Consider the following 24,961-nt stretch of genomic DNA (forward strand, 5'->3'; position numbering starts at 1 on the left):
ACATGTTTATTCACGTAATAAATTATCTGCTATCACTTTTCAAATTTGTTTATAATTAATCATATTTATCTTATTAGATTTGGTCAGGTCGGGAATCCAGAAATACCCGCCTGACTGCTATTCTTAACTGAAACTATTAATGACATCAAGTTTTGAAATTGACTCGTTGTGTTCGATACGATCGAATTCAAATCCATAATAATATATATATTTTAAATATTCAAAAAATTTCCAAATTTCATGCTCACTTCTAAATAGATAACTAATAAATCAACAAAACAAAGACCAGAGAAACTGGAACAGAAATTTCAAGGACTAAAAAGATAGACGTTTTGTTTTGCTGTATTTTATTTATTTACCATGTTGGTCAGCTCGTAGTTTGTTAGTGGTTTTTTCACCATTATTCCACGCGAGGCGAACCACCACAACAGTCGTATAAGGCTGCTCTTCTCTTTCCCCATCCTTCACATTTTTCTTTTCTCTCTTTCTTTCCACTTCAGTCCCCATCTCTTCTGCTTCAACTTCAACCCCATTTCTCTATCTTTCTCTCTAACTTCAGCTCTTTCTCTCTCTAGAATCAAATTCTTTCACACACGCGCACGCACGCACGCACACACTTTCTCTTTCTAGAATTGAATTCCCCATTCAATGTTACTCTCTTAGCAGCCCTGCATCTATTGCTAGGGCTGCAAAATAGCATAAATTGAAGAAATTTTAGTAATCAATCAAACCCTACAAAATGGTTTTCAAGAACAAACTATTTTTCTCGTCTAAAAAGTCTGATGCTTCAAGCCCAGATGGATCCAACAGTCCTCGATCTTTGGGTTCCAATTCCCCAATCCGATCCGACAAGAAGAAATCCAAATCCACCACTTCTACTACTAGTAAAGATGAAACTCCAACTCCAACTTCAAGTAGTAGTACTGGCAGTAGTTTTGCATATAAACCAACAACTCAACTCAAAGATGGACTGAAAAAGAAAGATTCACTTAAAGGAAAAGAAACTGCCACAGTTCAATCACCCAGAAAACTAGCGTTCTCAAAGAAACCTACAGCTACCACTACGGCGCCGGATGGCAAGGACGCTGCGGCTTCAGTCTCGCCGATATTGGCGTCATCTTTAGGATTAAATAAGATTAAAACAAGATCAGGGCCGTTGCCACAAGAGAGTTTTTTTAGTTTTAGAGGTGATAAGGGGTCTAGTAACTTATCTAAGCCTGGTAGTTCGGGGTCGAGTTCTGGGTCCGGGAAGAAGAAGGAGATAGTGGGACAGAGTAGATTGATGATGGGAGTTCAAGACAATGTTAATAATAATGATTGGGATAATGTGTCTAGTGGAAGTGGACAGGCTAGAGAAGCAAGTCCTAATTTGCAGGCTAGGTCGCGGTTGCAGAATGGTGAAACATCGGCCGAGGAAGGTAATGTTTGTGTCACATGTTGCTTTCTATAGCTGTTTTTATACGTTTTCTGGATCTACTGCATTTCCAGTTACTTCTTTTAAACACTTGCCATCTCATATTTGGTCTTTGAGGAAGTTGGTGGATTAGCGAGTATAGGAGATGACTGTTTTTATTTATGGAATTAATTTTGCTTAAAATGTAGGAGATAAAATGATAACTGCTGGTTTGGGCCTTAATGTTTTATGAAGTTTAGAGGATAAAATGATCTTGTTCATCATAAAATTGTGACTTGACATTTTATGGTTCTCTACATATAGATATTTACTAGGGACCTGCTTAATTGTTGTGGTCAAATTATCATTAAGGCCATTCCTTGTGCTGGTGCCTTGCAATGAGTCTGATGGGAAATATTACTACCATTAAGAACATTGGTATTGTTAGTTGACATATTTGTGAATCCTTAGGGCATAGAAATTCCTCAACAAAAGTATCACAGCTATATAATTTTTTAGTTTAGCACTCATGCCCTCAAGATCAAGAAATGGGTTTTAAACATAGAATTTCTAGATAAGTTGCTAGTGATTAAATTTGCTTTATTCACAATGTGAAAGCATAGAAGCAAGCTGCTAGTCCTTTCTGGCAATTGCTATGACTGGATATTTTTAGTACACAAGTACAATAAAAATAGCTGGAAGGCTGCACACACCTTAGGAGTGCTTTGTCTTAGGATCAAATAAGAATTCTCAATCCTTGGTACTTCAACTGCACTATGCCACTATTCATTGCCACCGTAATCCTAAGTTTAGCGCTTATGTAGCAGCTTTACAGCCTCTTTTTTGAAACATGATCCGTTATTGATGATGCAGTGGTATTGAAACATTTCCAAGTAATGAAATCTAGAAGGAAAGGTGGCAGCTTAAGTAAAACCGAGCTGCATTCTTTTTTTGTGCGGGAGCGGGGATAAAATGGTTTCATCTCCTAGCTATATTTTGAGATTCGATTAGCGATCTTCACGTTTCAGGACATGATCCGGAATAGACTATTAAATAGTCCAAATAGGCTTCTAAAGAGACTTATTGGTTTCTAGACGTGGTTCATGTAGATAGCGATAAAAGTCATTAGGTCTTTGTGTTTAATTGGCAACGGTCAGAATTTCCTTGCAACATGACTCAGTACAAAATGTAATATAGTAATAGAGTTGTATGGAATTGAGAGCTTCACCAATACCCATAGTTATTAAAGGCGCACTAGGCACATGCCCTTGTGCCTTAGTCAGCCAAAGGCGGGTGGTGTCACAAAGGTGTGCACCTTGGTGCGCCTTGACTTGCAGGCGAGGCACTCTCAAAAAGGCGTGCCTTTGTAACATTGTTGATATATAACTTTTCTAATTTCTTTTTTAAAATAAAGTGGGCCTTTTATTTAAGTTTTAAAAGGAGCTTATAGTAGGCCTTACCACACCCAATTATTTCAATTAAAAGAAAAGGATTAAAATAAAAGAAAGAAAGAAAAAGAATAGAGTTAGGACAGCCGTTCAAGACAAAGGGCGAAGACAAAGAAGTTGATTTCTTTCAATTTCCAACTCCTCAAGAGTGAAGACAAAGAAGCCTTTTTGTGAAATCCAATCAGACATTGAAGCGTTGATATGACGTGTGAGACTCTATTGACCCCATCTTGTTGAAAGATATAGATGATGGTAATGAATAGTTGATGCGTACAATGGATTAAGAGTCTGATAATGAAGATGAATTGGTGTTTGATGATGACAATTTGACGTGGGGTGCGGTTGCTAGAGCTAGTGGAGTTGAAGAGGAGACATACTGTACTAGAGGCAAAAATGTCATATCCTCTTCCTCTTCAAGTGTTAGGCCTAAGGAAATGGGAAGGACAAAGGCATCTTCTCAAATGAGATCTAACCCTCCTTTAGTACTTAGAGATGAAGAAGAAACTGATTTTGAAGAAGATGATGGAGAATATGAAGAAGACGAGAAAATCAGAAGTAATCAACTTGAATTTGATGATGATGATGATGAAGAAAATATTGATGTGGATGAGAATTAATTGCGTTTCTATAAGTGTTTTAAGAACTTTTTAGTATTACTAGGATTAGGAAGCTTATATGTTTTATATCTAGAAACTTTTATTGTTAAAAATATGTTTTTTTTGTCATCATTATGTGTTTTGGGTACTAATACTTTTTCTTTTTTTAATTTAATTTTTTTGTGTACCTTGTGTGTGTTAAGCGTGTGTCTGTGCCTTGCGCCTAAGCTCCAGGACCCCTTTGAGCCTCTGTTCGCCTTGCGCCCTTAATAACTATGCCAATACCATAGTTGTGCATTTATACTGGGGCTCTGCCATGCAATATGTCCTATGACAACCAACTCATGTCTGTTTCTCCATTTTTAGGATATCTACAAAAACAGTTTCTAAACTATAGACATAAGCATTTTAGATAGCTAGATGTATTAATACTCAACTTTATCAGTATCATATTTGTGTAATTATCTTATGATGCTTCAATGAATGATGTGATCCTTGATGATCAACACCCTTTCTTTCCTTGCTCATTATTGACAATGTACACTAGACTCTCCTGTAGTTAGTTTAGTTGGTAGATTAAAAAATTAATAAATATTAGAAGTATTAATTAATTTAGTTTATGAAGAATGAAAACTATAAAATACTACAAGATTGATGTATTCAAAATAAATCACATATATAAACTTAAAATTAATAAATTACGATATCAAATAAAAAATTAATTATGAAAATACAAGTTAAATACTTAATTTTCAATCAACAAGTTATTGCCATGACAAAATGGATGTTCTAAAATGATTTCATGATGATTACACTTTCTTTTAATAGATAATATAATTTTCACTTCACTTTCTTTGTTTTGGTGGCATGTGTAAAAATAAATTCTTTGCATTTGATAACTTCTAAATTTGTAAATTTACTACTATTATAAGCATTCAAAATCAAATACTAGCACTTTATTCGGTTGAAATTTTATTAAGGAACTTATTTAATTTGCAAAAATATTTCTTATATTTTATGTTTGAAATAAATTACAATTATAAGAAAATTTATAAAGATAAAAGGCATGAGTCAAAAATGAGAAAATTAAATGAAATATTAGATTTGAAAGTGGTATTTTAGTTTTATAAAACTTATTGGCGTATGGAATTTATTTAAAAATTCTATTTATTTTGCTAGACTTTAATTTAGATGTAATCATTTCCATTGGTTTAATGAATTAGAATTCTAAGTGAACTTTCATTTCAACTAAACACATAAACTTTGAATTTGTAAATAAATTCTATAAAACTTTATGAAAATCACTTCAACATAACACAATAAAAAAAAATAGAAAATTAGCATTTCTCTTCTAAATATTCTCTCTAATAATTAGCAATTACAAGTAATTTTTCTAAATTCTATAAATTATTGAGCAATAGGCTTATTAATTATTCAATGAGAAGTGAAATTGGTTTCTCAAAATTTTATTAATTAATAGAATTATTAATTTATTAAATATTAAATATAAGAGGGTCAATTATATATAGAACAATTTATGTTGTGTACTTATAGGAATTAGTGTTTAAATTATAATACATGGAGAGAAGTTCAAATACTGCACTAAGGTTACTTCAAGTTTCATCAGTAAAATGAGACTTTTCCCTACTAGTAAGAGTGATCTAGGAAAATGCTATGAGATTGAGTTAAACAGTTTCTGAATTCTCGGTGTGTAGGTTAAATAAGTTTTTTTTTAAAAAAAAAAAATATAAATATGTGTATAGAAGTTTATTATATTGTTGTTAGTTGGTATTTATGTTTGAAGAGATTGGGAGATAAGTCATCATGCATGTATCATGCTGTTAGGTTGGCTGCAGAAATGCGGTTAGTTTTTTTTGCTTCATTTGAGATTTAAAATGGACCATGCCTTAATATTTAAGCTGTTTGGATGGTAAAGAGTGGTGTCTATTATTGTGGGCAACATTGAATAGCTTGGAGGCAGTATTCTTCTGTTATGCGCAATCTATGGTTGGAGAATAGAGAGGAAGTTTGGTGCTTTTTGGGGTTCGGGCATTTGATCACCTGTAAATAAATTTGGAGAATGTAGAGAACGTGCTGTGCACTTTAAGGATTTGGCCAGCTGATCACGTGGAAATAAAATTGAGAATTATTTATTCTCTCTGCTTTTGGTTATTTTAAATTGATGTTGAATTATGCAGTTATTTTCTTGAGTTTGTTAAGGTTCAGTTTTTGACCTCTTCTTTCTTTTTTCTTTTTCTTTAGGAACTTCAATTTTGCAGTTTGTCGTAGATAAGTTTTATTTCCTCCGATGCATCTACTTTATTAATAAGAACGTGAATCATGGCAATATATGCAATTATGTTGCAAAGGTAGAAAATACTGTGGAGTGAATGGTAATGGTGAAGAATGATTGTGGAACTATCATATTCATTAGTGTGGTTCTGCAATTCTATCTTTCTTTTGCCAAGTTTAATTCTTATTTCATGTTCTATCTACCAAAGTATTCCCCAACCTAAAAAAGTTCAATTCTTAGGAGAGGGAAGTTTTAGCTTTTAGGTCGAGTGTCTTCAGTGCAATACCTGTTCATGGACTTGGGGACTTGATCAAGCTACCTGGCCTGATCCTAAAGTATGGGTTTGAGCTGACTTAGCTTATACTTGACAATAAGCTCCTCTGGTCTTGGATGGGTCTCCAATTTTCTGTCTGGATTGGGCTAGGCAGTCATGGTCTTAGGCATTTAAACTCCAGTGTAGTCAACTACCAGTTATATTAAGTACTTCCCTCTTTTGATGGTACAATTGGTTGACTGAGTCATTAATTTGAATTAAAATTCTACGTTTGATTTGTTATTTTTATTTTTTTAAATTCCGTACAGCATGCAGGATTGATGCCACATGTGTAATGCTTGGTTGCATAGTTAAGATAAATTTCGCTAATTTCGTGGTCCTTGTACTAACTATTGAATTAGTGTTTGGAATAGAGTTTGCTGACGTTTCGATTTCTGATATGTATATGCCTGTATGACATATATATGTAAATGTGGTAAAACAAGATTATTGGTTTAACTACTGGATTCAAATATGTCGAACTAGTCAAATATTGTTTTTATTATGTGTTGATACTTAATAGAATTATTGAACCTTTTTTTTTCTTCTCTAATTTTTACCATGTATGGGAACTATGTGAAAGAGCATTGTTACTAGATGTGGATATGTCTTGCTTGTGGAAGCTGTGTGCCATCAATGCTTGAATTTTAGTGTTGCTAGGTTGTTGTAGTTGATAACTTGGTATAAGTGCAGTATGATATCAATAACAAATTAGATTAAGACAGTGAACGATTGCCATTTGCATTAAAACGCGCCATATATGCTATCCCAGCAAACCAACAATATTTTGGCGGCACACAAATAAGGAAAGAAATTCTGGAATACAATGTCAGAAATTTCATGTTAGTTAACTTAATTTAGAGATGAATCTTACTATGTAAATGTTTAAATAATTGGTGAACTTGTAATTTTCCATTTTCATAAGATACCTTGATCTGCATTGCTAGGTCGACATGAATCATGGGGTCACTCTGGAGGCTTAAGAAGTTCTGATGTTCTTACACCAGAGGTATCAGTATAAGGAGTTCTATTTATGCACTTGGGTAAATTAACTTCTCTTTAACTTAGTTATGTTTTATTCGTTCTCATCTAATGCGCTTTTCTAGACTTATGACTGTGAAAACCCAAAGGAGTCTGAATCTCCCCGTTTTCAAGCTATACTCAGAGTTACAAGTGCACCTAGAAAGAGGTTTCCCGCTGATATCAAAAGTTTTTCCCATGAATTAAATTCCAAAGGTGTGCGGCCTTTTCCGTTTTGGAAGCCTCGAGGACTAAATAACCTAGAGGTAAATAACTGAATGACTGTTATATCTGCCAGGTAATGCATTGTGCTTGAGCTAGTTAGACGCCTTAAATCAACTTGGCATTTATTTTATACAGGAAATATTAGTTGTTATACGGGCAAAATTTGACAAAGCAAAGGAAGAAGTGAATTCTGATCTAGCTATATTTGCTGCGGACCTGGTTGGAGTCCTAGAAAAGAATGCGGAAAGTCATCCTGAGTGGCAGGAAACAATAGAAGACTTGTTGGTTTTGGCTCGTAGTTGTGCTATGTCGTCGCCTAGTGAATTTTGGCTTCAGTGTGAAAGCATAGTCCAAGAATTGGATGATAGGCGCCAAGAACTTCCTCCAGGAATGCTGAAGCAGCTCCACACCCGAATGCTTTTCATTCTTACAAGATGCACCAGGTTGTTGCAATTTCACAAAGAAAGTGGTCTGGCTGAGGATGAAAATGTTTTCCAGCTTCGACAATCTAGGCTTCTGCATTCTGCTGAAAAACGTATTCCTCCAAGCATAGTGAGGGATGGGAAAAGTTCTAGTGCTGCCAAGGCATCAAAAGCTGCTTCAGCAAAGAAATCTTATAGTCAAGAGCAGCATGGCTTGGATTGGAAGAGAGACCAGGTTGCCCAGCTAGGAAGTTCGCTACCTACTGCTGATGATGCTTCAAAGAATATGGATTCTCCTGGGAGCGGAGCTCGGATGGCTTCTTGGAAGAGACTTCCATCTCCTGCAGGGAAAAGTGTGAAGGAAGTTGCTCCTTCAAAGGAAAATAATGATTGCAAGATTGAACCTTTGAAAATTTTGAATAATAGAAAAGGAGTTTCTGATGCAGATCTCACTGCTACCAAGCTTTCGGAGCTTCCTGTAGCCAAAGATTCACATGAACACTCTATGAAGCACCAACACAAAATATCTTGGGGTTACTGGGGCGATCAGCAGAATGTTTCTGATGATACTTCAATAATTTGCCGCATTTGTGAGGAGGAGGTTCCGACTTTGCATGTTGAAGACCATTCAAGAATTTGTGCCATTGCTGATCGATCCGATCAGAAGGGTCTAAGTGTGAATGAACGTCTTGCCAGAATTTCTGAAACTCTTGACAAGATGATAGAGTCTATTGCACAGAAAGATACCCAACCTGCGGTTGGAAGCCCTGATGTTGCAAAAGTATCAAATTCCAGTGTGACGGAAGAGTCTGATGTTCTCTCCCCAAAGCTCAGTGATTGGTCCCGGAGAGGGTCAGAGGACATGCTTGACTGTTTTCCTGAAGCTGATAATTCTGTTTTTATGGATGACCTGAAGGGCTTGCCTTCAATGTCATGCAAAACCCGTTTTGGTCCAAAATCAGATCAAGGAATGGCCACATCATCAGCAGGTAGCATGACTCCCAGATCTCCATTATTGACACCTAGAACCAGTCCGATAGACTTGCTCCTCACAGGAAAGGGTGCTTTTTCTGAGCATGATGACCTTCCACAGGTAGTTTGTAGTTTTATTCTTTTGTTCTAATTTGATCCATTCATCTATCTTCTTATCTAAATATATAAGTATCTATCTTTTATCTTTGCAGCAGTATAGCATTTGATTTCAATGTTCAGTTAAATTGTCTTTAGTATTGCTCAACGCAAAATTCTTTTTTATGTTAACATGCTTGCTAAGGGGCAAAGAAAGAGAAAGGAAATCTGTGTACTTGTGGAAAACGGTTTTGCTATGATTTTTAGTATTTACACAAAACTTCAGTTTTCATTTTCTTGGAAAACTAGTGCATTATATTCATTTGTTTGACAAATAGGAAATCATTTTCAATGTAGAAAATTTAAAAATCTGCTTTTAATAATAATAAAAAATTCTCTTACAAGTATTTTCTCTAACAAATTATAAATCTAAGTAAAATATAATATTATTATGAAATAAAAGACCATAACAGAAAACAAATGATAAAATTATTATAAAATTAGAGACTAGCAGAAGAGATAATGGATTAATAAAAAGGTTATAGTTGAAAAAGTTGAAAAAGAATTATGAAATGATATCACCTCTTAGTTTAATATTAACCTTTTAATGTACCAAATCTTTTTTCTTTTTTGTGAAACCATTATAAATTTAAAATGTAGAATAACCATTGTACATAAGAATTGGTAATTGCGATCTACTATATTCAAAAGCACTAAAAAGAATTATTATGGTGAGAAATGAAATCATAGTGAGGAATGACTTTAAAATACATGAAGAAAGACTTTTAGATAAAGAAAAAAGAAATAATTGTTTCGACTTCCAAGAAATTAAATAAATAAAAAACAGGTGCCAGATCCAGCCAAATTACTAGAGCCAATTGCTTGGGTTAAATGTGATAATAAATAGCTAGTAGATATGATTGCATAAGGTTAAAAACTAAAAAGAAAAAGTGATGGAATTGGGATCAAACCCCCGACATTTCAGAGCAGAAGTTATGTTAAGGAAGCTAGACTCTGTTTTCCGTTCGGAAAACATGTTCTATTGGGTTTCAAAGTGCAGTATATGTTTTAGAAAACTGAAAAACTTGTTTTAGTTTCCTCTTTGGAAAGATTTTGCATTTGAGCACAAAACTCTATTTCTCATTTCTCAGTCTTGGAAAAATTGTCCACAAAACTGGCCTAGTCTTTCACAGGTTAATCAGATCTACTAGTCATAACTTTGAGAACAGCTGAAACAATCTTCTTAAATGTTTGAGAAACCTTTTTGAGTTCTAACATAGTTAAAGAAAAAAGATAATTAGGAGTTTGTTCCTTCTGTTGTCCCATGATAAATGGGGCCAGAAATCCTTGCAGCAAGTTTAATTGGGAGGGAAATGATTTTTGGTAGCTGTGACAGGATTCTTATGATCCTGGATGATGATTTTTCTAGGATGACTTTCTTAGTTTCTAGTGTCAATCTAAATTTCATTCTATCATGATGCAGATGACTGAACTTGCTGATATTGCTAGATGTGTAGTGACTACTCCTTTAGATGATGATTGTTCTATTCCCTACTTACTTTCTTGTCTTGAAGACTTGAGAGTTGTCATTGACCGAAGAAAGTTCGACGCACTGACAGTTGAGACTTTTGGAACTCGTATTGAAAAGCTTATCCGGTGGGTAAAATTCTCCGATATTCCTTAGAGAACTTAATGGTAAAACTTTCAGAGCACATATTATGCACAATGAAGTTTGCTTTTAGCTTTCAACTGAAATTAGCTTACATGTGGTTTGGAAGTTTAGTATGTTTATAGAAATTTTCCATTAGTTTGACTCTGTGTACAAGTTGTTTATTCCACTTCCTTAATTTTTAATGAGCATTGTTCTTCAGGGAGAAGTATTTGCAGCTTTGCGAACTTGTGGAAGATGAAAGAGTTGATATAACAAGTACCATTATTGATGAAGATGCTCCTTTGGAGGATGACGTGGTTCGAAGCTTGAGAACAAGCCCCATACACTCTTCTAAGGACCGTACCTCTATAGATGATTTTGAGATAATAAAACCAATAAGTCGTGGGGCATTTGGACGGGTTTTCTTGGCAAAGAAAAGAACAACCGGAGATCTTTTTGCCATAAAGGTAGTTAGGTGTGATGTTGATGTTATGATTGCTTTTCCAGTTCCTATTCCTTTTGTTCCAACTTATTTTGAAATTGTTAATTTCTTAGCCTTGTTTTGAAATATTTTATCTATTGAAGGCCATGTTTCCTTTCCTATTGCTAAATTCGTTTCCTTTCTGCCCTTTTCTGTTAGTTTGGTTTTCTATCACATTGAGAAGTTAGACTAATTAAACAAGCTAATCCAATTAATTGAACTTTTGGGTTAAGAATGGAAGTAAATAGCCATTGGAAAGGCTTAACATAGTTTTTGTACATTTTAGTTCATAGGCTTCAACAGAAAGTATGGTTTTCAAATTATAGAGTAATTGCATAAACCTACCATTGATATGGGACAGATGCCAATCTGGCTGGCTGTGTCTTTGTGGCAGGCTAAGCTTATACCATCAACTCTTAAGTTTGGACTTCTGAAACACGGAGTAGGTAGGTAAGGCAGCAGAGCGTGGAGTAGCTGGATTTAGGAATGAGCTTTTGGCAGCAGCAAACTATTAAGGTTTGAGAAATAGGAAAGCTAGTGGAAAGGGTATGTAAGGGTGAAGAATGGAAAGATAAGAGGAAAGATAATTTGGCGGTGTTGGGTTGCTAGAAGCAGTGCTAAAAGAGAAACAAGAGGAAAGATAAGTGTGCATTCAATATGAAGTGAAAATGTGGAGAGATAAATGAAAAAGAATTTATAGACTAGGCAAAATGTCCTTCAAAAATGGCGTTAAAGTACAAAATAATACATTGTCAAAGTCCAAGACAGGAACTAGGCTGAAGCTAAACTGCTGAGATAGTGGAAATCATAAATTAAAGGGGTTTGTCAAATTCATTGGAAAATGTGGGATCTGTAATTAAATCATTCTTGTTATTGACTGTTCTATGCTTTCCCTCCTGTTTTTATTGGCCATTGGATGGAGAAATTGATATGAATACTCTACTCCTGCATTTGTTACAGGTTCTAAAAAAGGCAGACATGATACGTAAGAATGCTGTTGAGAGTATACTTGCAGAGCGAGATATTTTAATTTCAGTTCGCAATCCTTTTGTGGTGAGCAGTTCTAGCATGCAAATTATTTTGACGTGAATTGGATTTACTTATCTATTCTAACATGTTGACCTTGTCAGGTTCGCTTTTTTTATTCTTTTACTTGTCGCGAGAACTTGTATCTTGTGATGGAGTATTTGAATGGAGGAGATCTATATTCTTTGTTGAGAAATTTGGGGTGCTTAGATGAAGAAGTTGCTCGTGTATATATTGCAGAAGTCGTAAGTTTCTATTTGGTCTTTACAAATACTTTTTCTGTTTGTTTTACCACCTCTAATTTGGTTGATATTTTCTTATAAGGTGCTTGCTTTAGAATATCTTCATTCATTGCGCGTGGTTCATCGTGATTTGAAGCCTGATAATTTGTTGATTGCACATGATGGCCATATCAAGGTAACTGCTTGCTTAGCTTGTTCTGCTACATTCTCTTTAATGAGTATGAGGGGTTCCGCATTTTAATGGAAATCAATTCTCATTCTAAAACTGGATTTCCATTCCTAAATATCTCGTACCTTCATGTTTTATTATGTTATCTTTATTTCGCCCAGGTTTCATGTGATACAGACAACCTTGGGAAGCTCTTTGAGAAAAAAATACATAACTCTAGATAGCAAGTTGTTGCAGTATTGTTTTAGCAATTTTTCCAGAAGCTTGAGACTTGAGATTTAGTTGGACATCTCTTTTGGTTGAAACCAGATTGAGGAACAGAAAACTACTGAGGCTACAAGCTTGCAATAGCTATGAGTTACAGCTGAAACTAATGCTACATCTAACTTCAGGGGTGTTTAGAGTTCTTTCATGTTAGTTTATATAGAAATTAAATAAAGTTCGATTAAGATATTTTAACCCCGACTCTTACTATGGAGACTTCACACGTAGTATTCCATAGGCATTTTAGGCATTTGTGCAAATTCTTATAGGTTGCATCTGGGGTTTAAGTGCTTCGCCCAAATCAAAGAAGCAAATTGTTAGAAAATTCTTGTATTAATTATTGATGTGAAACATCATAGGGGTTTCAAGCAATATGTATAGATATATATAGACCATTAGTTTCCTAAAATACATAGATATTTGAACTCGTGTCTTATTTGGTTCGCCAAATGGAGTAGAACAGGAATGTATTAGTTTTTCAATGTTGCAGAATAGCTTTTATTTATGTATACATGAAATCATATTATATGGATTTGAAAAATACATACTCTATTTATTAATTATTACGTATTCAAAAGTCTAGCTGAAAGTCGAATTTGATAACTATTCTATGGAAGAGTTATTCTGCATTTAAGTTTGAAGTGCTTCAGATGATAGAAAGGGAAGAAGATTTACAGCGCTTAGAAATGAATTCCTTTTGGCACACTATTGAGAGGTTTAAGGGATTCTTCACTTTTCTCTTGACCATTCAGAGAACCAAAAACTAAAACTTGAATAATGAGGAAATCAGCCTTTAATCTGTCTTGTTTAAGTTTTTAACACTTCTTTATGCATTCGTCGTATGACCTTGATCTCCTGCTTCAGGCTTTCTCCAGAACCAAGGTATCCTTAGAAAACTAACAAAGGCTTATGTTCTTTCTAAACAGTTGACAGACTTTGGTCTTTCCAAGGTTGGTCTCATCAACAGTACTGATGATTTGTCTGGTCCAGCGGTTAGTGGGACCTCTATGCTTGAGGATGATGAACCGCAACTATCCGCTTCTGAACATCAGCGAGAAAGACGGAAGAAGCGTTCTGCCGTGGGAACACCTGATTATTTGGCACCAGAGATCCTCTTGGGAACAGGACATGGTTTGTATGCGCTTATATTTTAGTTGAAGGTGTTATGATTGTCTGTATCTTGTCTAGAGGTCAGTTGGATTTGGCATTGGCTGAACCTTGGCTATCTAAAATGAACTGCATGGAGGCATGAGCAAGTTTTTGGAAACAAATTATGAGCAACTAGTCATTGACTTACCTGTTGCGTCGGCTATTATTTATTTTTCATGTAAAATTAATTTTTTATCAAATTTAATTTACTTTGCATATGATAAATTATTTTAAAATAAAAAACTATAAAGCTTAGAAGATCATAAACAACTAGTTTAGTTAAATGTGAATAATACAAATTTAATTCCACTTCGGAAAAACTTTGAATTATTAGCAAAACTGGTGAATGAGTGACAAAGACACATTAAAAGGGAAAAACAAACAATTGAAAAGAAAGATAATTCATGAGTTTTACTTCATACACGAATTTCCTTATATTATTTGTTGCAATGATGTTATACTGCTGTTTACTGATCTCAATGCAAAGATCGACCTATGTAATATAAGAGTGGTGGATGCCTATTAGATTGATCCTGAAGCTAATGATCCCAAAGTTGACATAATTAAATGGCAAACTCCAAAAGGAAAATCTAACTTGTTCAGAACTACTTTATTTTTCTCCCCTGGATTTTGAGGTCTAAATCTATTATGCTTCAGGTCTATTCATTTTGTTTGTTGTGTATGTGGGTGAGGATGCAAGGTGAGAAAAAAACAATGGGCGTTTATAGGGTGAAAAAGAATATGAAGAGTTAGGTAAACCAAAAGTATAACGAATATGGGAGAGGAAAGGTTGAAACAGAAGTGCAAATGATTAAGAATACAAGGTGTCAACAAAATCTAATAGACCAAAAGTTAACTTACATCAAGACATTGGAAACTTTAGGATGCCAAAATAAGTTCCTATATAAGAAAGCACAACATGGCAACTGCCTATTAACTTATTTGGAGACCAGCTTTAGAATATTTATAGAAATATAGATATGGATATACATGGGTTAAACTGGTGCGAATTTTAGTCTTGGTTGGATTGAGCAAAGTAAATTAACTGGTTTCGAATTCAAATCCCAGTATAACCAACTTGTCCACCAACTCCTTTCCTCCCTCTATATTTCTGGTTAGTGACTGCTGGAAATTTAACTTTTCTATACAATTCTTCTCAGGTACAACTGCTGATTGGTGGTCCGTGGGTGTCATTCTATTTGAGTTGATTGTTGGTATTCCACCATTTAATGCAGAGCATCCCCAGGTTACCCTCTTCCTTTTAACTTTGATCTTGTTCTGAATTATTGTTGCTATGCTCTCTTTTGCTTTCTTTTTGATGAATTCTTCTTTTCATTTGCTATTTCACGTTCTCTATTTCTCTGAGTGTCATCTTGCTTCTTTTTTCCTTTTTTGTTAAGGTTATTTTACTATCTATGCTCCCAAGACAATGGGATTATCATTTTGTGTTCAGGACTTATTAAATGAAATGAAGTACTAGTTTCTATCTCTCTCTGCTTTTCCTTTTTCTTTGTTTCCATCATGGCTACTTTTCTTTCCGACATGGTACTTGGTACAAGTAGGTAGTGGAAGTTAATTGGGTAAAAATGCATTTTTGTTGTTAAGCATTTCTTTATATATGATATGCACCAGTTTGAATTTATGTTTAAGTTGGCTGCAGAATCTCTTGGGAGAGAAATGTGAATAGATATGAATATCATATGAATCTTTTTTATTAATTTATTTCTTATGATAGGCTTGCCCACTTGCTAGGCTATAAAATTTTGTTCACTAGGTAGAAGATTTCAATGGTTTTGACATTGACATGCTGAGGAATTAAAGCAACTTTCAGTGGAGAATTGTCCATGGTGCAAGACTTGAGTGGTTTGATAATGAGATGTAAATTTTCATGCTTATCATGGATATTATGTTGACAGTGCATTTATTGCGGCCGGGGACATTTGACCCTGTCATGGTAATTGACTGATTCAATCTAAGTTCAGTGCAGCTTTTATCAAGGGTAAAAGCTGCTTTCGGGTGAAAAATAAATAGTGGAGGTATTTGGTAAACACAAAAATAGGTGAAATAGGTTTTGCGGGTGGCTAAAACTCATATATTGAGAAATTTGGGTTTGCAAGTTTTTTGCAGGTAGCTAAAAGTAAAAGTTGCTTTTATGATCTTTCTGGAATGTACTCCTCGAAAGTAATTTGGTTGACACACTTACCCGTTAGAAGTAATTTGATAAACAAGATATGCCTATAAAAGTACTTTTTATAATATATTACCAAACAATGACTATCTCTTACAAATAAAACTTGTTAAAGTAGCACTTTTAGCAATAGCTATAACTATTTCAAATAGCTATGCCAAACTGGCGCTAATAATGGGTTTGGCACTGGTTGGAACTGTAGTTTGTAATGAAGATAACAGAAATAGAGGTATTCCATTTTTTTTCCTGATTTATTTCATGATTAGTGCTGTAGGAAGTGACTAAAAAGAATTAAGCACCAAAGCATAAGAATCTTTGACAAATTTCTGTGTTATGTTAAGTCATGGTCGGTTTGAGTTTGAAGTGTTTAATAATTTTGGTATATGTACATTCCTGCAAATTGTTCTTGGATGTGGTTTATATCAGGGCCCTCTCTTGTTGTCTAACTGGCCTTGTGTGTACTTGGTTTTTAATAATAGACAGTTGACATGACTCAAAGTTGCAATATATATCTCAATGCAATGATCATGCTTCTGTCATGTAGTCAGCTCAGATTAGCAAGTATTTGGGTTGATAAATTTTTTTTTGTTGTATTATTGTAACAACTAATTGTGTAAGCTTTAAGAGCCTCATAAAGGTCTCTGTTTCTGCAATGAACTCTGAACATTCTGTAAATATGAAAATCCGTCATTGCCAATGATGCCTGTGTACTTCTTAAAGTTTCATGTTGATTTGCATTTACTTTTAATTTAGTTCTCTTGCTATACCTGCATTTTTATTTTATGTTTTGCTTCTAGATAATTTTTGATAATATTCTCAACCGTAAGATACCATGGCCCCGGGTTCCTGAAGAAATGAGCCCTGAAGCACAGGATCTAATTGACAGGTAAGAACTTCCTAATATAGATGGACAATTTCTACCGTTATCACTCAAGAAGTTTATTTTTGGTCTGCTTATTTTTCTCATCTACATACACATTAAAGACCCCAGTATCAACTGATTTTTGGTTAAATGCAACTGTAAGCGTATTTTATTCCTTGGTGATGAACAAGACCCATTTTGAATATCGGCTTTTTATTTGATATACTGATAAAATCTTATTAGCATGGCCATGCTCAAATTTGATAATGAATCAATAAACTTATGCCTAGAGTTGCTAATACTATCAGTCTCCAGATTATTAACCGAAGATCCCGAGGTGAGACTTGGAGCTGGAGGAGCATCTGAGGTGACCTTGTTTACTGTTTATAGTTTTCATTTTGATCCCTGTGCATGATAGGGCATGTGTCTCTGTAAATTCAATATTCATTGCAATAATATAAGCATAACTTATGCTTCAGGTGAAGCAGCATGTATTCTTTAAAGATATTAACTGGGACACACTTGCCCGGCAGAAGGTTTGAACTTCTTTTCTATCAGTCATAAAAATGACTTCATACAGGCTTTTAGGCTGATCATTTCAATTTGCTGTTTTAGGCTGCATTTGTTCCCAGTTCAGAAAGTGCACTTGATACAAGTTACTTTACTAGTCGCTACTCTTGGAATACTTCAGATCAAGTATATCCAACCAGTGATTTTGAGGATTCCAGTGATGCTGACAGCTTAAGTGGCAGCAGTAGTTGCCTTAGCAATCGCCAAGATGAAGTGGTATTCTTTTCCTAAACCAAACTTGAAATTTTACATTTTTTTCCCGTGTAACTAGAAAGAATGAACTCTTTGCATATAATGATAAACAGGGAGATGAATGTGGGGGTCTTGCAGAATTTGAGTCTGGCTCATCTGTCAACTACTCATTTAGTAATTTCTCATTTAAGGTATGTTCCTCTCTTTTCTTTAATTAGGACAGTTGTCCATTAATGGCTGTTTCCTTTTTCTTTTTCTTCATCATCTTTGTTTCTCCCTCCCATTTGAGAATGCAGACAGAAATAAGTTGAATATCCAACATAAGTAACTTTTATCCCATTAATTGAACTTTGTTTTTCTATAACAATGCAAAAAAATTTAAGGACTTGTATTAATGGTACTTATGTTGATGGAGAAAGGTATAATTGTCTTAGAATCACTTTTCTACTGATAACTAAGAAGTGTTCTTCGAACGTTTAGCATCATGATACTATTTTATGACTTGAGCTCCCATTCATACTAACAGAGAGTGGATAGTTTTGTGAATACGCATCTTCTTTTACTGGCCAGGATATCATATAGACATATGAACAAGGCTTCTCAGAAGATTATGTATGGAAAACCTCCTTTGAAAGTGCTTCACGGACTAAAGAATTAGCTTTTTGATACCTAGAAACATGCTTTGCAAACCTTAAGAATTGGGTCAAACAATGTGCTTTTCCATTTTATTATTTGGTTTATTTGGTACTCTCTCTCTCTCTCTCTCTCTCTCTCTCTCTCTCTCTCTCTCTCTCTCCCCTTGCATGTACATTAGTGCAGCTTGCTCATCTATTCTCTTCTGTTGTTTTTAGAATCTTTCCCAGCTTGCATCAATCAACTATGATCTTCTCTCAAAGGGTTGGAAAGATGATCCATCTACAAATCCTAATTCATGATCCCTGTACTTCCTCAGTCAAGAGCCAGAAATGTGTTTTTGACATCGGATCAATTTGGCATTTATAGGGTGCCTGGTTTCCAGTGTTGTTTGTATACCCTGTACATGTACGACTTCAAGTAGCTTTTGTTTATGTTTGTATTTCAATTTCCCTCATTTAGTCAATTTTACTATGTAGTTGTAAAATTTGAATTCTTATGATTTTGCAGAAATAGAAGAGAAGTTGAAGGACTGAAACTGCTTTTGGGGATGTGATCTTTCCACACTATAGGTAATGGATCCACACTGGGGGGGTTCCAATTTTATTATCGGAGTTGGTTTGTTTGAGCTGAGGATCTTAGTGTACCATATAATTTAAATGCCAGTGTTGGTTTACAGTCTTAACCTATGGTGTCCTCCTGTTTTGTGATTTTTTTTCCTCATATCAATGAGAACACATCCCTATGTTTTCAGTTCAGTGTTAAACATGTTGATCAAACTTGTGAGTTTTCTTTTCTTTTTCTTTTTTCTTTTTTGGCATTATTAAAGTTTTGAGGATACAGCTATTACAATAGTAAATGCAGGCTAAATATAATATGATCTCTAAGTTGGATTTATAATTTTGTTGTCATCTTTAAAGGAAAAGGAAGTGGAAGTTGATAAGAACAACTCCAGCTTTGATCCATTGAAGGTCACAATTTGAGTAGCTAACAGTATTTTAGTCACAGATTCAGATTCAGCTGTCTCTAGTAACCATGTCCTTGCATTTGACTGCTGCTGCTTGTGAATAGTTGAAGTTCTTTTTTTTTCAAGTATTCTTTATCATGATTTGCTTATGCAAATGGAGGGTCCATAACTTGAGAACTTTCTTTGGGGTTAATTTAATGTTTTAGGTTATATTGTTATATGTTTAAATATTTATAAATAGTGTTTTTAACATAATCTCAAACTTGAGTAGTAAACATTAAAAATTGATTGCATTTCTATTTTAGAAGAAAAAGAAGTCTTGTCTGTGTTTACATTAAGATACTCTGGTCAAGCTCATAGTTTAATCAAACTGAGGAAGAATTCAGTTTTGTAAAATCATGTCATTTTAAAACCCTCTTTGGGGTTGGTAAATTATACTATGGACCCGGATACAGCGCATTATGTGTCCTGTGGTCAAAACACGTCCGATTCATTTAAATGAGAGCTGAATTTAAAAATACACGTGTGAGAGAATATTATTTTAAATATAATGCCTATTTATTATTACTGATTTAAAATAAAATTACAAGTTTTCTTTTAACAGTTTAGTTTAATTTTGTCTTTATTGATTTAAAGCTTTAAATTAGATTTTATAAGCTGTTGTTTTTTAATTTTTTTTCTTTCTTTTTTGTTATCTGCTATATAATATTATTAATATTATTTTTATTTTTTTTTCTCATACATAGATTGTGCATATTTGTAGATTTTAAAAATTTATTTTCAACAAGTTGAAATTTCTCATTTTTTTTTTATTTTTCAGATTTTTCAATAAGATTTTACAAGTTTTAATTTTTTTTTTTAAATACGATAACAGTTTGATTGTTGAAAAATAATAAGTTTACTATATAGAATATTGAGGTTCATTATATATGAACTACAAGTTTATCACGTTTGTAATTTTAAAAATAAATTTATTTTTGAAATGGAATAGATTCATTTCGTACAATGAATTTTATATTAGAAACATATAAATATGAAAGTTTTATGTCATGAACATGTTATATGTGCATTAAAAATAAATCAGTATTCATGGGTTAAAAATGAACGAGTTCATTATCTATAAATAACAGGTTTATTAAAGTATCACTTGATAGAAACATATAAATATGAAAGTTTTATGTCATGAACATGTTATATGTGCATTAAAAATAAATCAGTATTCATGGGTTAAAAATGAACGAGTTCATTATCTATAAATAACAGGTTTATTAAAGTATCACTTGAGGTTTATTACATGTGAACTATAGGTTTATCATGCTATTTATAATTTTGAAAAAAAAATTATTTTGAAATGAAATAGGTTCATTTTATAGTACAAAAAACGTTATATTATTAATAGATGAATATAAAAGTTTTACATAATGAATATGCTATATGTGCATAAAAATAAATCAGTGTTCATGAGTTATAATGAACGAGTTCATTATCTACAACAGGTTCATTAAAGTATCATTTAAGGTTTATTATATATGAATTATAAGTTTAATATATTGTTTATAATTTTAAAAATAGATTTATTTTTTAAATAGAATAGGTACATTTTGTAGTACAATGAATCTTATATTATTAATAGATGAATATAAAAGTTTTACGTAATAAATATTTGCCATATGTGCATAAAAATAAATTAGTATTTATGATTTATGATAAATGAGTTTATTATCTATAAACAATAGGTTTATTAAAGTATTACTTGAGGTTCATTATATTTGAACTATAAGTTTATGATGTTATTCATAATTTTGAAAATAAATTTATTTTTAAAATGGAATAGGTTCATTTTGTAGTATAATGAACATTATATCCACTAACAAATAAATATAAATTTTTTATGTAATGAACAATATCATGTGCATAAAAATAAATCATTATTCATGAGTTATAATGAACAAATTCATTATCTACAAATAAATTTTTTAAAGTATCACTACAGGTTCATTATATATGAACTATAGGTTTATTATGCTGTTTATAATTTCAAAAATAAATTTATTTTTGAAATGGAATATATGATCATTTTGTAGTACAATAAATATTATATCATTAATAAATGAATATAAAAGTTTTACATATCATATATGCGTACAAATAAATCAGTATTTATGGGTTAATAATGGATAGATCCATTATCTACAAGCAACAAGTTCATTAAAGTATTACTTGAAGTTCATTAAATTTATAGCACAATTTTATAGTATAGGTTTATTATTCGTAAGTTATAATCAACAGGTTCATCATCTACTAGCAATAGGTTCATCAATGTATCACTTGAAGTTCATTAAATATATAACAGAAATTCATTAGTTATAGCTTATAATCAAGAAATTCATCATACATATATAAGATGTTTTTTTTTTTTAAATTCATACAAAATAAATAATATATTCATCAATAACAAATCTATATAAAATGTTGGTCTTCAGTTATGAATTTTGTTTAATAAAATTTAAACTGTAGATTTTTTAATATTTTTACTACTGTTTTTGCAAGTAATTTTTGCGATTATATTGAAATGTCATTTCAAACGAATATTTATTTATGAATTTATAATATTTAATTATTTATTTGATATAATCTCGCTTCTATTTATTTACTATTTTAAGTTTATTTATGAATTTTGTGTCATCTTTTTTTCCTGATTTTTTTTATAGTTTAATTATTTATGTTTTCATTTTTATTTTCAACTCATTTTGATTTTAAATCTTACATTTATTCTAAGAAATATTAATTTAACGTTTAAAATTTTAATGATATTTTTATAATTTTAACTAAAAGAATTTATTCTTATGATTTTAATTATAATGTACGAAACTGAATTTATTTACAGTACATCTATTCTTTTAATATAATATGATAGTTATTATATTTATGTTTGAGATATAAATTAATATTAACAAGAAAATTTAACATGTATGCTCTATTAGTTACTTAGTATATTTTAGAAGTTATCATTATTTAATTGAAAATTGACTAATATATTATTATCTTTATTGTATAAGGTATAGTAAATGTAAATATAAAACTAATTCATAAATAAAATATATATATAATTTTTTAATAAAATATTTAAGAAAAAATTTCAGTAAATTAATATGTAGTTTAATGTATTTTCATTTTAGGGTTTATGATATACTTTTTGTCACTTTGATACTCTGTAAATATGATCGTTAGCAATAACAGCCATATTGCAATACACCATTAGCAAGTACTGACGTGGCAGTTGAAAGAACAGTAGCTATTGCGTACCGCGTCAAAATCTTATAATGGTGCTATACAATTTGACCATTATTTACTAACAATCATATATTCATAGGATACTAAAGTGATAAAAAACAAACTATAGACCCTAAAATAAAAATATATTAAATTATAAAATAATTTAATGAAATTTTTTCAATATTTAATGAAATTTCGCTTTTATTTACGTGTAATTTCGAATAGGTATTATTTCAATTCCTTCAATGGTAAGTTAGAGACAAGATTATATCCAAATTATTAGTAAGCTCCTTATTGTTTTATAATTGACTTAAAGTATTTTTTGCTGAAAGACATTTTAAATAATAATAATAAACTAAAATAATTTGAAATGTTTTCTTTAATTAAAATAAAAGAGAAAAATGTTAGCAACACTTTCTTTTTACCACTCTTTTAGACAATTCCTCTTTTATTGGTCCATCTTATCTAACTTTTTAATTTAATAACTTACTATCTATTTAATAAATTAAACTTATTTTATATTCTCTTTCTTAATAAATAAAAGTAAATTTATTTTTCAATTTTAATTTTAAAAAAATTTAATTATTACAAATAATAGTATTTTTTATTTTTAATAATTTAATATAAGTTATTTTAAGAGAATAATTTTAAGAGTGCAACATTTCTAAATAAAAACTAAATAGAAAATTTAATTAACTTCTTATGGCAAAATTGCATAAAGGGAATCTTATAAGTGGCCATATAACAATTCAAGAATGTATGACATATTCAACTTCTATTTTCATCTCACTACAAATAATGAAAAAATAATGAGATTTTTCCTTTTCAATTAAATAAAAATTTCAAAATAATTATGCAAATATATACAAAAATTAAAGAATAACACAAAAGTATTCAAACAAAATTAATTATCTTTATTTTCAAACCATTATTTTAGTCTTCTATGTCAGATTTATGTAACTCCTTCAAATTTGATTTAAGAACCTTTGACCTGCAATACAGTAGAACCTCGATAAATTAATAATCTCGACTAAATAATAATTTTCTTCAGTCCCGACTTGGGCTAATGGAATAAAATAATAATTTTTCTAAATTTATAAGATAATAATTTTTAAAAAATTTCTTAAGGTCCATTGAAAATATAAAATAATAATTCATTAAATACATATGAAAATTCCATATGCCGTGTAAATTTATAAAATAAAATATTTTCTAGATAACTTCTATTTTTAAATTTTATTCTTTCCTAAAATTGTATATATAGTCAATCATTTCTTCTTTGTAAGTGAACTGAATTCAATTTCATCTTTAACCTTTTGCAAAGGTAGACCACATCTGGTTTATTTTTCTTATGTTGAAACAAGTAATTTTTTAAGGTCTCCACTACAAGAAAAGCCTCTTTTGGAAAAGCATGTGGTAAAATATTACTATCATCTGGATCTTGATCGTCATTAGCTGGCACACCTATTACTCCTTCAATAATTTCTCCATCTATTAGTGATTCCATTAAAGCTTCATTTTCACTAGGATAATTCAAAATCTGCTCAATGTTCATGGCATTTCTATAGTGCAAATTAGAAATAACTTCTTCAAGTCTATGAATCCCTTCAACGTCATTAATTTTTTGTTCTAGAGGCAATACTTTCCTCGGATCGAATTTTGAAATGTTTGAAACAATTGCAATAGTTGTTGTCTTCACATCGATATTCCAAGCAGTATTAATAAAATTGATAGCATGTAGCATATTAATTTTTTCAGCATTTGTTGCTCCCATCTTATAGTTTTCCAAAATGCTAGAATAAAACGACGTCGATAATAAACCTTAAGTGTTCGAATAATTCCAGCATCACATGGTTGAATTTTTAATGTTGCATTTGGAGGCAAAAAGAATAATTCAATATTTCTCAAGCCTTCAATAACCTTGGGATAGGCTGAGCAATTGTCTAGTAGCACCTTTCTACCGGCCATTCTATTATCATACCAACAAACAAATTCTTGAAAAATTAATCCAACTATCTATACTTTCTTGTTGGCTCGATAATAACAATTAAGATTGCCAATATTCACATTTTTAAAGCATCTCGGATTTGCAAACTTACCAATAATCCATAGAACTACTTTATCTGAATCATCCCCATTGTACCAAATAACAATAGTAAGTCTTTCCTTGTCCTTTTTCCATCCTTCTAATTGCTTTGTAGATAGTGAATGATCACCTTGCAAACGATCAAATAATCCTGTTTCATCCATATTATAAATATCCTTCTAATGAAACTTGTTCAATTTAGCTTGAATTTCAGGTAAAGCATTTTCAATATTCTCCATGACAACTGAACCACTTTTACCAAACTTTCTATAAGACTTAATCTCATGTCTCGCCTTGAATCGCTTTAGCCAACCATTCGAGAAGTTAAAGACTTAATCTGCATCACCATACATTTTCTGTAGAAACTTTTTTGCTTTAGTTTGAATCATTTATCCGGTCATGTTCACTTTATCTCTGGTTATTGCTA

At 31.9% G+C, this 24,961-nt stretch overlaps 1 protein-coding gene and 1 pseudogene across 4 annotated transcripts; one reads left to right on the forward strand and one right to left on the reverse strand.

The window, feature by feature from the left end:
- The first annotated feature begins 390 nt into the window (after positions 1-390).
- On the forward strand, positions 391-18,963 carry LOC8280394 (probable serine/threonine protein kinase IREH1). 4 transcript variants are annotated; one of them, XM_002533380.4, is made up of 18 exons: positions 392-1,418; positions 6,991-7,052; positions 7,150-7,329; positions 7,424-8,803; positions 10,262-10,434; positions 10,650-10,896; positions 11,871-11,963; positions 12,041-12,181; positions 12,261-12,353; positions 13,538-13,742; positions 14,921-15,006; positions 16,746-16,834; positions 17,126-17,177; positions 17,290-17,346; positions 17,426-17,596; positions 17,686-17,763; positions 18,424-18,613; positions 18,716-18,963. In XM_002533380.4, the coding sequence occupies exons 1-17, from the start codon at positions 740-742 to the stop codon at positions 18,505-18,507; spliced, it is 3,870 nt and encodes a 1,289-aa protein (XP_002533426.2). In that variant the 5' UTR covers positions 392-739; the 3' UTR covers positions 18,508-18,613; positions 18,716-18,963. The 4 variants fall into 4 exon arrangements, with proteins under 4 accessions (XP_048228391.1, XP_048228392.1, XP_002533426.2 ...); XM_048372433.1 differs by having other exon boundaries at positions 17,426-17,593; XM_048372434.1 differs by lacking the exons at positions 18,424-18,613; positions 18,716-18,963 and adding an exon at positions 18,143-18,294 and having other exon boundaries at positions 391-1,418.
- Positions 18,964-23,712: 4,749 nt separating this feature from the next.
- On the reverse strand, positions 23,713-24,698 carry LOC107262397 (annotated as a pseudogene).
- Positions 24,699-24,961: the final 263 nt, after the last annotated feature.

Source organism: Ricinus communis, chromosome 3, assembly GCF_019578655.1.
Source record: "Ricinus communis isolate WT05 ecotype wild-type chromosome 3, ASM1957865v1, whole genome shotgun sequence".
In the NCBI taxonomy this organism is placed as follows: Eukaryota; Viridiplantae; Streptophyta; class Magnoliopsida; order Malpighiales; family Euphorbiaceae; genus Ricinus; species Ricinus communis.

Bases quoted from the DNA above. Each gene is read 5' to 3' on its own strand.
- LOC8280394 (XM_002533380.4), top strand. From the start codon at position 740: ATGGTTTTCAAGAACAAACTATTTTTCTCGTCTAAAAAGTCTGATGCT. The intron at 10,435-10,649 runs GTGGGTAAAATT...ATTGTTCTTCAG, and splicing joins CGTATTGAAAAGCTTATCCG to GGAGAAGTATTTGCAGCTTT. The intron at 11,964-12,040 runs GTGAGCAGTTCT...TGACCTTGTCAG, and splicing joins CAGTTCGCAATCCTTTTGTG to GTTCGCTTTTTTTATTCTTT.